A 12898-nucleotide genomic window follows, 5' to 3' on the forward strand; every position below is an offset into this window, starting at 1 on the left:
AACACGAACAGAGTACAATCTCCATTTTTGAAAATAAAAATGTATATGCTGCTTTAGAAAATCTGGAAAGATATACCCCCAATTGGGACAAGACTTCTATCTGAGAGGTAGAGGATCAGATCATTTTTATCTTTATCTTTTTTTTTTTTTTGGCCGTGCCTTGCATCACGTGGGATCTTAGTTCCCCGACCAGGGATCGAACCTGCACCTCCTGCACTGGAGGCACGGAGTCCCAACCACTGGACCACCAGGGAATTCCCTATCTTTATCTTCTTTATCTCTGCCTTGTAAATACTGTTATGATGGCAAGTAATACTTCTACAATGAAAAACGTAGCAAAAGGGTGGAAAGTAGGGCTGTGGTCAGGGGTACCCAAACTCAAACATGCACTAGCATCGGCCTGAGGGCGTGTTTAAATGCACAACCCCCCAGCCCGCCCCCAGAGTCTGTGATTCAATAGGCCAGGGACTGGGCTCGAAGAGTCCGCCTTTCACCCGTTCCCAGGTGACGCTAATGCAGTGCCTGGACCACAAACACCAAGAACCAGCGGGAAAATGCGTTCCTAGGCTCTACCCCCTGAAAAGACCTTCTTCTCAGGGTAGCTAAGAATCACTCGGTAAACTTGCTAAAAAAATGCAGATTCTGGGATGGTCCCCAAAGACAGTGACTCACTGGGTCTGGGTTGGGGCCCAGGAATCTGCGTCTTAGCGAATATGCCAGGTGATTTTGCTGTGGGTGCCTGGGGACATGCTTTGAGAAGCACGGGCACCTCTCTGTAGTGCCAGCTCATTTAGATGGTATCCATTGACTGAGTATTGAGTGGGTTTCCTACTATATGCCAGGCACTGTGCCAGGAACTGGACAGATGCATAAGCCATACCCCTGCCCTCCAGGTGTGACGCTGGAGGAATAGCCAGAAGCAGCAAGCACCCGGTGGAAGGCTTCTGCCGAGGCTGACGAGACGGGGTGCCAGGATACAGGACGTGGGGGCCTGGGCAGTGGGGGCCCCGGGTCTTGAGGGAGGCAGCCTGGAGGAGGGCTCTGGGAGCATCTGGGGACTTTCTTCCTCGTGATCTTTCAGACTAACAATTGGCTCTTAACAGCAACCAGCCGCACTTCTGTTGGAGTTTGAATCTTTAACTCAAAACATGTGCTGTTGGGGCACATGAAAAGATGCTCAGCATCACTAATTATCAGAGAAATGCAAATCAGCACTACAACAAGATACCACCTCACACCGGTCAGAACGGCCGTCATCAAAAAGTCTACAAATAAGTGCTGGAGAGGGTGTGGAGAAAAGGGAGCCCTCCCAGGCTGTTGGTGGGAATTTAACTTGGTGCAGCCACTATGGAGGACAGTATGGAGGTTCCTCAGAAAACAAAGTAGAATTACCGTAAGATCCAGCAGTCCCACTCCTGGGCATATACCCAGACAAAACTATAATTCAAAAAGATACATGCACCCCTATGTTCATAGCAGCGCTGTTCGCAATAGCCAAGACATGGAAACAACTTAAATGTCTATCCACAGGTAAATAAATAAAGATACGGTACACATATCCAGTGGAATATTACTCAGCCATAAAAAAGAAAAGAATGCCATTTGCGGCAACATGGATGCACCTAGAGATTCTCGTACTAAGTCACTCAGAAAGACAAGTATATGATATCACCTATATGTGGAATCTAAAACGACACCAATGAACTTATCTATGAAACAGAAACACTCACAGACATTCAGAACAGACTTGTGGTTGCCAAGAGGGAGAAGGATCAGGGAGGGATGATTGGGAGTTTGGCGTTAGCAGATGCAAACTATTATATAGACAATGGATAAACAACAAGGTCCCACTGTAGAGCACAGGGAACTGTGTTCAATATCCCGTGAGAAACCATCATGGAAAAGAAGATGAAAAAGAATGTATCAATATATATATGTACAACGGAGTCACTTTGCTGTACAGCAGAAACTAACACAACACTGTAAACCAACTACACTTCAATTAAAAAAAAAAAAAACTCACGCTGTTGGGCAGCAGCCAGGCTGTCCGTTCTGGGCGGGGCCTCTGTGAGAACACTCACCGCTGTTCCCTTTGCTTCCCCGGCCTCCTCCATCCGTTCTAGTTCAAACAAAGTCACCTGTCTAGGTGAACCCTCCGTCATTCCTCCCCGCCGTTGCTGGGTACGCTACGCAAATTCTTTGGTTTTTAAAAATTTTTGAAACTTCCATAACCCAAACAGACAGGAAAACAGAAAATCATCTGACAAATTCCCACCTGCCCATGACACAGATGCTTCCATTTTATAGATTTCCTTCAGCTCTGTTACAAATAAATGAACCAAGCAGACGCAGCTGGAGTCTCACTCTGACCCTCCCTTTCCCTCCTGCCCTCCCTCCCCACGACTCACCCCTCAGGGCATTTGATGTATTTTTGCTCGCGCGTATATACGCACAACCAACAGGTCGTGTTATTTTGTCTGAAAATTTAGCTCTGGTGTTACCATCCTCTACCCTCATCGTTTTGCAAGTTGCCCTTTACAACTTTTTTACACCCACCTTTATGCTTTGGGACTTATCAGAAGAACTAGTTTGTCTTGCCCGTGCACACCATCCACACCATCCACGGCTCTGCATGTCCTCCTTGCTAGTGACATCAGACACAGCCCTGCTGGGGATGTGGCCAGGGCATGTTGATGTCTGCGCTACTTCTCTTGGCTTTACCAGAAATAACCCGTGGCAGTCTGTTGGCCCTCAGTTCAAAGGGGCTTCTTTTCTCCCTTATTCCCCAGCTGCAGGGCAGCTCCCCCAAACCAGGGATGGTGATGGGCTCCCCGCTCCAGATCCCAGGCACAGGCAGACAGAACAGGGTGGATCCCGAGAGTACCTGCAAGTCTCCACAGGCCGAGTCCTCCCCAGAGCCCCAGACTCAATGGCGTGGCTCGTGGCCTCTGGGCCAATCTGCCCCCTCCTGCCCCACCCAGAGGAAACCAAGGTACCCCAGTCACCCCAGCCCTGGGGCACACTCCAGCCTCTGCAGCAACCTCCCTAAAGGTATCTTAAGGATCTTCCAGAGACAATGATAAGGGAGAAGCAATCAGGATAATAGCTTTGAGCCCCCAGAGGTGGAGAAGCTGGACATGTGCATGAGACAAGTGGACAGGTAGACAGGTACGTGAGGTACGTACCGGCCCTCGGGCAGAGCCAGCTCCCGGGGGAAGGAAGCCGGGAAGCCCTTGGAGCCTCGGCCTGGTTGAGCAACGACCAAGTCTGACCCCGATCTAGGCAGGTTTGGGTTCTGTGTGGAGCTCGGAGAGGGGTGCAGAGCCCCACGTGCTCCCAGTTCAGGCCACACCTGCTCCAGGGGAGCCCCACTCATGGATTGTTTACTGAGCACCTACTACGCGTAAGGCCCTGGAGACATGGTCCCTGCCCTTGAGAGGTTCACAGTTAGTAAATAAAAGAGGGAAGTTTCCTGACTCTCCTGTAACGAAGGACCACAACTGAGGGCTTAAAACAGTAGAAATTTATCCTCTCACCGTTCTGGAGGCCGGAAGTCTGAAATCAAGGTGTTGGCAGACCCGGGCTCCCTCCAGATGTTAGAAGCTCTGCGGGGTCAGGGGGTCCCTCCTGCCTCTTCCGGCTCCTGGGGGCTCCGGGCGCCCTTGGGTTGTGGCCGCCTTGCTCCAGTCTCTGCCTCTGTCTTCAAACAGCCTCCTCCCCTATATCTGTCTCAAGCTTCCCTCTGCTTTCTCTTATAAGGGACACCTGTCATTGGATTCAAGGCCCACCCTAAATCCAGGATGGTCTCACCTGAAGATCCTTAACTAATTACATCTACAACGACCCTAGTTCCAAATAAGATCCAGGCACAGGTGTATCTTCGGGGGACCACCATCCAACCGACCACACAGGGCGTGGGGGAACCTTCTTGAAGAAGCAGGTCAGAGCAGAAACCAGTCTCTCTCTAGAGGGAGGGAACATAGCCTTCAGGAAAGTGAAGGAAGGAAGGATGCCGGATCGGGGGTCCAAGGAGGAAGTGGACAGAGTCCTGAGCAGAGAGACAAACAGGGCCCCTGCCCCCCGCCATCCCATTGGGAAGTTTAAACTTGATCACAGGGCAGTGAGGTGCTCCTGGGAGTGGGGGGTGGTTAGCCTAGGGCCGGGATGGAGCTGCAGGTGGGCAGCAAAATTCTCTGCTAATTTCAGGAAGAGCTTTTCTGACGGGCAAGAAAAGCCATTAGGAGAAGGAAACTGAGGTGCAGCCCACCTGGCCGGCCACCTCCAACCTGAATCAACCTGAGTGCAGAGCTGCCTCCGGTCTGTTAACGAGTCACCTCCTCACAGCCGACCTTTTTAGGTTCTCGTTTTCACCTCTCTTCTGTGAGTCCCTAAGATGCGGGGAATAGAAAGCAGCAGGGAGATGAGGACAACCCACCCTCACCAGGACAGCAGCTGGGGCTGAGCCCCGCTTCCCAGCCTCAGATGGCCCCCCGGAGAGTAAACGTCCATGGGGAGGCTGGGCCTCCCCCGGGGGATCAATCAGCCCCTCCACCCCAGCCCCACCCCTGCAGTTATTGGCTGGTTTCCATGTAGCTCTCCTCTGCCCCACACCGACCCCTGTGCAAGCCCCTGAGCCTGGGGCACCCCATGCCCCAAACAGTGCCTGGTCACAGGTGTGGTACTTGATCTTATATATATATATTTTTTTATTATTATTTTTTTTGGCCGCAGGGCATGCGGGATCTTAGTTCCCTGACTAGGGATCCATCCCAGGCGCCCTGCAGTGGAAGCGCAGAATCTTAACCACTGGACCACCGGGAAAGTCCCCAGGCGTGGTGCTTTAAAAAGGTCACAGGTCTTGGCACTCCTCCTACTGAGAGGCGGGGTCAGTGTCCCCTCCCCTTGAATGTGGAGGGGCTCATGACGGCTTCCCCCAGGAGAGTCCAGGGGAAATGCGGCCATGTAACTCTGGAGAGTTGGTCAGAAAAGGCCATGCAGCCTCGTCCTGGTCTTCTGCGGTGCTCATTCTGGGGGAGGCCGGCCACCCTGTAAGCCCACAGCCCTTAAAGAAGATGTGGTCCATATGTACAATGGAATACTCCTCAGCCATAAAAAGCATGAAATAATGCCATTTGCAGCAACGTGGATGGATCTAGAGAGTATCATTCTAAGTGAAGTAAGTCAGACAAAGAAAGACAAATACTATATGATATCACTTATATGTGGAATCTAACATATGACACAAATGAACTTATCTATGAAACAGAAACAGTCACACACAGACAGAACAGACCGGTGGTTGTCAAGGGAGAGGGGGAGGCGGTGGGGGGTAGGGATGGAGTGGGAGTTTGGGGTTAGCAGATGCAAACTATTATATAGAGAATGGACACACAACAAGGTCCTATCGTAGAGCACAGGGAACTATATTCAATATCCTGTGATAAACCATAATGGAAAAGAATATGACAAAGAATGTATGTATGCGTATGACCGAATCACTTTGCTGTACAGTAGAAATTAACACAACATTGTAAATCTACTATACGTCAACCAAATACATTAAAAAAAAAAAAAAAAAAAGGCCACAGGCTGACAGCACGCTGGCAGGACAAGCTGAGCGCTCTGATCCACAGCCCAGCATCAGCTGCCGGCCACGTTCAGCCTGGGCATCCAGCCCAGTCAATCTGACTGCAGCCAAAGGAGAGACCCTGCTAGTAAGAATCGCCCAGCTGAGCCCTTCCTAAATTCTGGTCCTACAAAATCAAGGGCAAAACATGGTGGTTGTTTTACACCCTTCAGTTTGGGATAACCTGGAACGGCTGCTGAATGCCCAGTGCGTCAAGTAATTCAGAGCATCTGTGAGCAAGGAGGCTTGAGTACCCAGAGCTCTACCCCAACCCCTGCCAGGCCCTGATGGAGGTCAATCCGGGGCGTCCAGGCCCTGGGCAGTGTCGGGAGCAGGTGGAGGCAGCTCCAGGCAACGTGACCAGACACCTGCTGGATGCTACTTACAGGGGATAATGAGATAAAGGCAAAGTCTCTCTGCCCCTGAAGACCTCGAGATCCCATCAGGCACCCTCTGAAATCCCAGCTGAAGGCCTGAACTTCAGCTTTCAATTAAAACCAAGCTCCTTGACACACAAACCCAGCTCCACCCTCTTTGCTCTTCCCCTGGGCAAACATCCCCACGGAGCTTTTGCCTGCTTCCCTCCTCTCCTTCAGTCCTCAGGTGCTGCCTCCTCAGGGAAGCCCTCCCTGGCCCCCAACCGGGCCCAGTCCCTTTGTGATTTACTCTCACAGAACCTGGCTTTTCTTCCCAAAGGGGTTTATCTACATGTGTAATTATCCCAAGTTCTCTGACCAGAGCTAAAAGCCCGTAGGCCAGGAAGCCAGAGACCTACTTTGACTCTCTCTGCTCTAGGTTTAGGGAAAAACTGGGGCACCCCGAGCTATCAAGACCTAGCGGCAGGCCGGATGGGATGAGGACTGAGCCCTGCTGGATACCCTCAAAATCCTCACTGCTCCTTAAGGATTTCACGGATGAGAGAACTGAGGCCCAGGGAGGTTAGCCAACTTGCCCAAAGCCACACAGCCGTGAGCAGAGGGGCATGGCTGGGGATGGGCCTTGGGCGACCTCCAATCTTGCCCACATCTTGCAGGATTCCTTCCTGCTCTGATTTTGGTTTCTGCCCTCTCCCTGCACCCTCCCCTCCCCACTGCCAGCTCCTCCAAAGCCGGTTGTGCATCTGAAACTCCTCTGGCCTCATTCTGCACTCCCACTGGGGCTAGCATGCTGGAAATCCCGTTCTGAAGCTCTAGGACAACCCCATAAAAGAAGTCACAGCCCAGCTGAGGAGGACGCTTTCTCCCAGCTTTTCCTGAACACACAGAGAGGAGGCTTCTGACCACACAAGACACATCACAATCCTGCCATCTCCTCTCTATCCCCAACCCAGGGCCTCTCCACTCCCCTCACGAGCTACAGCACCAGGGCCACTGGGAGACCGAGGTTCGAATCCCAGCTCTGCCACCTTCCAGCTGGGTGGCCTCAGGTGAATCACTGAGACTCTCTGAGCCTCAGTTTCCATAAAATGGGGATGCCAACAGCACCTATTTCTATCTTTTTTTCTTTCTTTCTTCTTCTTTTTTTTTTTTTTTTTGCCACACTGTGAGGCTTGTGGGATCTTAATTCCCCGACCAGCGATCGAACCTTGCCCCCTGCATTGGGAGCTCGGAGTCTTAACCACTGGACCGCCAGGGAAGTCCCAAACAGCACCTATTTCGACGGTTATTGCTAAAGCTTAAACAAGCTACGGAATGAGAATACGCCAGCCCCTAATAGCTCGGAGAACGCCGATTCCATCTGAATACGACAACCGCCTTTGTTTTTCCAGTAAAGTGAGAAGCTTTATAAGACCAATCAGACAGCCTTGTTTTTTGAAAAACAAAAAACCCATTTATTTCTGTAAACCGTTTTGAGTGCAGATGTTCTTCACGACCCCAACATAGCACAGACTTCCCCCAACGAAATGAACAAGGAAAAGAGAAAAAGAATGCTACCAAACGTGCTCACGAAGAACCAAGCCAATCTCATCTTTCTCTGAAAAAAAAGAAAAAACCCTTTTGCCGGTGTGGTGCCACCAAGGATTAAAACCACCTACTTTCTGGTCCCCAGAGGGCGGGGCTCCTGTTGTACATGCTCTGTCCCCCGCCGTCCTTGCCGTCGGGCAGAGGACCGACTGGACCTCAATTCCCATCCCGCACCCCGGGCCTCTCTCCCTAATGCCCTCACCACTTGGGGAGCCTGGGAAGTGAACGCTGAAAGACTCCTCCTGTTGAATGTGGACTTAGACCTTTGTCCCCACTCCACACCATCATGAGATTTTGATCAAGAGGGTGGGAACGGGGCCATTTCAGACCGGTGGCAAAGCCAGGCAACTTTTAAGGCAAATTTTCTCTCTTCTCTTTCAGTCTGAGTCAGCCCTGCACATCTCTGATGGAGTCTGGAGCTTAGGCAACTTGGGATGGGGGGGTGGGGACTCTGGAGCGACTCTCGGGGCGTGTGAGCCTGGCCAGCGGGACATGTGTGTGCTTGTGGAGGCCGCCGTGGAGGGCACAGCTGCCTCCTCAGCGGGAAGCAGGCAGGCGCCGAGGAAAACCAGGATAGCAGCCATGGCCCGGGTGCCACAAGCAACACGAGGTTGGTGGGTGAGGCCAGGCAGGCTACTTGTGCCATCAGTGAAATACCAGGAGAGGGTCACCAGGGGAGGCACCTCCGATCTGATGATGTGTGTGCCCTCGGCATCAACATGATTTTTCTTTAGAACAAGAAAGAGGGGGGAAAGAAAGAAAAAAAGAGAAAAGAAAGATGTTCCATGAGCTTCGTGGGCTAGGACGTGGCAAGTGCACAAGGGAAGCGGGGAGGGGAGCTGGGTTTCGGACGGGGTGCTGGGCGCTGCCTCTCATGGCGTCTCCTCTCCCTGGCGGGCTGGTAGCTGAGGCCGTGGGCCCCTCGCCCGGGGAGCAGGCAGATAACTTTGGCAAGGGGCGGGGCGCGGGGGCTACTCCGTCTGGGCGTCGTAGTTGGCTCCACCCGCCTTCTTGAGCTCGTTCCTGATGAAATCGTCCTCCAGCTCCCTCCGGTCGCTGATCACAAACTCTTTGGCGAAATTCTGCCGGAACAAAATAGAACACAGAGTTCCCGTTAAAAAGGAGGGGACGGGAAAAAAATAAATAAATAAAAATAAAAATATATTAAAAAAAGAGGGGACGGGATCTGAGCATGGATCAGGCAACACACCAGGAAGTCTTGGCACCTAAAACGCTAAGAAGTGATCAAAATGAAAATCTGGTGGCAGAATGGTTTGGCAGGGGAAGAAAAAACAAACCCAAAAATAACGTGACCAGAGATCAGGAAATGGGTAAAATCGAGATACTGTGCAGTTCCAAGACCAAGGGGATGGGCCAAGGTCAGGTCTGGGTTCGGATTCTGGCTCTGTCGTTCTCCGGCTGTGTGGCCTTGGGCAAGTTCTTTCAACTCTCTGTGCCTCAGTTTCCTCATCTGTGAAAACCCATCTTCTCAGGAGAATAATAGAAGAGGAGATTGGAAAGGTAGGCAGGTCGGCTGGTAAATGTTTAATACCAGGCTCTCTCAAAAGAGGGGTGGTGGCGTGGTGATTTGTAGCTTTTACGTGTTTCCATGGTGTAAATATTCACATGATATCTGATTACAAGCTATCAACAGGGGACCAGTACGTGGGGCTGGGAAGAGATACATGACTGGATGTCACCAGCTGGTACAAGGTAGCTTCAAGCTCCCCTGTCATAGTGATGCAGGGCCTCTGGTCCCAGGCCTGCGTGATCAGCCCAGACACTGAATGCACTAAAGGATGTACTGGGCTCTTCGGCCACACTCAGTTACTTGAAGGCAGGGAGTTTGTTTCCATACATTCAAGAAAAACCATGCCGTGTGATGGGGCTACAATGATGAGCAAATGGAGGCAGTCACTGTGCCCTCTTAGGGTACACATTTCAACCATAAAACCCCACAGGCCTGGCACACGCGAGGCTCTTATAAATGCCCGTGGCATGAATGAGTGACACAGGTGATCTGGCTTATCAGATAACCCTGAACCATGAAGAATCAAGAGTTATCTTAATACATGCATCATAAGACTTCCATAAACAAGGAAAATTTCAGGATGGTGACAGGTAAAAATACAGAGAAATTTACCAAAATATGAATAACAAGTCTGAAGGTCAGAAATCATCCCCATTAAAAAAGAGTCCACAAGGAAATAATGTAAATAATTACCACTATGTACAAAGCACCTATGGGTACCGGACACTGCCACACATTAGCAAACTTAATTCTTAAAACCTTTAGTACGGTATTCCTAGATATGTACCCAAGAGAAATGAAAGCATATGTCCACACAAACACCTGTAAACACAAACATTCATGGCAACATTATTCATAACAACCAAAAAGTAGAAGCAACCCAAATGCCCATCGAGACATGAATGGGTAAACAAAGCATGGTCTATCCATACAATGGAATATTATTCAGTCATAAAAAGGAATGAGGTACTGACACAGGTTACAACAAGGATGAACCTCAAAACCATTATGCTCAGTGAGAGAAACCGGACATGAAAGACCACATATTGTATGATTCCATTTATATGAAATGTCCAGAAAAGGCAAATCCAGAGAGACAGAAAGTAGATTCATGGTTTCTAGGAGCTAGCGATTGCAACAGAAAATAATGGAAATGCGCTGAAATTGGATTGTGGTGATAGCTGCCCAATTCTGTAAATTCACTTTAAAAAACTCATTGAATTGTAGACTTAGGATGAGTTAATTCTGTGGTATGTAAATTATACCTCAATAAAGCTGTTTTTTTTTTAATCCTGTAAAATGATCAATATTATTTCCATTGTGAAGATGAGAAAACAGAGGCCGGAGATTATGACGCCTGCCCAAAGTCACACGGCTAGTAGGTACAGCCGACTCTAAAGCTGGACTTCTTAAAAGTGTCACCATCCCCTTTAGGAGTGATGAAAATATTTTGGAGTTAGATAGAGGTGGTGTCTGCACAACATTTGTGAGGTACTAAATGCCACTGAGTTGTGTATTTTTAAATGGTGGTTAATTTTATGTTATGTGAATTTCACCTCAATTTTTTAAAAAACAAGAGAAAGGAAAAAAAAGGAGAATGACTAAACCAGGAGCACTCCCAAGATCAAGTTTTACAATATTAAGACGAAATGTTTGCCGTGCCAAACCACCAAGAATACTAACAGGAAGGAGGAAATGGGAGGTTAATGTTTATCAGGTAACTATTATGTACCAGGTGCAGGCTCACACATCTTCTCACTTAATCCTCCCTCAGTATATTAGCTTTTTTTTTTAAAGATAAGATCCGCAGGCCGGGCTTGGAGAGGTTGTGTAACTAGCCCTGATGACCAAACATCCTTTCAACCCTTTCTACTCCCAGCCTGCCATGCTGTGCTGCTAAGCGTCTGTGTAAGTCATCAGCACACCACTGAACACAAGCAGAATGGCAGAGCCAGAAAGGGGAACCCAGAAGTAACGTGTTTCTCAACCTGAGCCCCAGCGGCAGGGGGAGGGGCGAAGAGCAGACCAGAAAGAGGAAGCCCACAGCTCAAGACGCCTATAGAAGGAAGTCCAAAGTTCCTCTGCCCTGTGGTAGCTATATATGGCAATCTAGAGAAACAAGAACACTCACGCTTGTGTCTGTTAGCCATTAGACAACTTAGATTAAAAGAAGTTTGATAAGATCTCAGAAATCCACAATGGCAGTGCACATAGAGCACAATTCACCTTCAACCCACAGGTATATGGGAAATCAAATCATAGCCAGCAGGAGCAAACCAGGATAGCAGAACCCAATGAAACGTAACAATAAATGTAAAGGAACAAAATTACCTTAAGAAAATAGCTATGTCTCAAACTGCAAAAAAAGCAGCCCCAAACCCTATATACCTGAGAATCTGAGACATTTAAAACCAAAAGGTTTGCCAAAAAATGATTCTTTCAAACAAAAGTACAGAGAAAAGCAACCTCACCCGTCCCCACTATAGGAACCAGCCCCTGCCCTCCAGAGGGCAGGCAGGAGGTGGCCGGCCACGTGGATGTGGTCCTAGCAGGCCTGGTGGGCCTCCTCCAACACGGTATGCTGGGGGGTCAGAGGCTTCAGAGGGGGAGCCGATGCTTCCCCTCAGGGTGTGGACTCTGCAAAAAGTCCCGCAAAGGTCTGAGTCAGCCTCAACCCAACTCAAAATGACTGTACACTCCTCCACCTCTGCTCCTGCCAGGGTTCTCACAGAGCAGGCCTTCGACGTGGCAAGGGAGATGCCACCACCTCTGTGGAGTGGGCTTAAGTGTGAGTTTTCCAAAAGAGGCAGAAACAGAGCGAAAACAGCTCTGTGCACAGCCAGACTTTGATGTGGGAGCAACACCTGGGACCTGAGGGGCCTGCAAGGACTTGCCCGCGCTGAAAACCACAAAGAACACATCTGCACAAAGCAGGGCCACCTCCCCGCCACGCTCACACCTCTGCTCTCAGCCACTGTCCCTGGCATCCTCCAGGCAACACCTGCTGGGGCAGAGGCAGGCCACACGAGGGCTGCAAGATGAGGAGGGGCAAGTCCTTTCTCCAGAAGGGAGACCGGCAGGGACCAGAGCAATGCTAATACGTAGGGAATTTTAAATTTTCTAGTAGCCACATTGAAAAAAAGTAACAGGTGACATTCATTGTAATAGTATTTGATCTAACTCTATACCCAAAATATTGCCATTGTAACAGCTAATCAATATATAAAACCATCAGTGAAATGTCTACATTTTGTGCTCCGTATTAAATCTTGGAAAGCCAGTGTGTATTTTGCTCATAGGCACGTCACATAGCAGTATGACAAGCCAGACTTCACGTGCCCTGCAGCCACACGTGGCTGGTGGCAGCCCAGGTCTAGATAGAACAGGAAAGAACCTGAGAGAATAATGTGCTCAGTCAAACAGAATCATTAACCATAAAATATTAGAGCCGATCTGAGTGGGGGAGTGGGAGCCTTTGGGGACGGCACAGGGAGAGTGCGAAATGTTCCGACTTGATCTGGGTAGTGGTTTCATGGGTACGTACAAAAATTCAAAAATTTTAAATTCAAAAATTTATCAAGCTGGGGGCTTCCCTGGTGGCGCAGTGGTTGGGAGTCCGCCTGCCGATGCAGGGGACATGGGTTCGCGCCCCGGTCCGGGAAGATCCCACATGCCGCGGAGTGGCTGGGCCCGTGAGCCATGGCCGCTGAGCCTGCGCGTCCGGAGCCTGTGCTCCGCAACGGGAGAGGCCACAGCAGTGAGAGGCCCGCGTACCTC

At 49.9% G+C, this 12898-nt stretch overlaps 1 protein-coding gene across 2 annotated transcripts in view; it reads right to left on the reverse strand.

Annotated features, from left to right (window-relative positions):
- Window positions 1-7425: 7425 nt before the first annotated feature.
- COTL1 (coactosin like F-actin binding protein 1) overlaps window positions 7426-12898 on the reverse strand; it is a 74417-nt gene continuing 68944 nt past the window's right edge. For both annotated transcript variants that reach the window (XM_032612402.1, XM_032612401.1), the window contains one exon: window positions 7426-8672. In XM_032612402.1, the coding sequence (XP_032468293.1) occupies window positions 8562-8672 (111 nt within the window). In that variant the 3' untranslated portion in view covers window positions 7426-8561. The remainder of the gene's footprint in view (window positions 8673-12898) is intronic.

This window comes from Phocoena sinus, chromosome 19 (genome assembly GCF_008692025.1).
Source record: "Phocoena sinus isolate mPhoSin1 chromosome 19, mPhoSin1.pri, whole genome shotgun sequence".
Lineage (NCBI taxonomy): Eukaryota > Metazoa > Chordata > Mammalia > Artiodactyla > Phocoenidae > Phocoena > Phocoena sinus.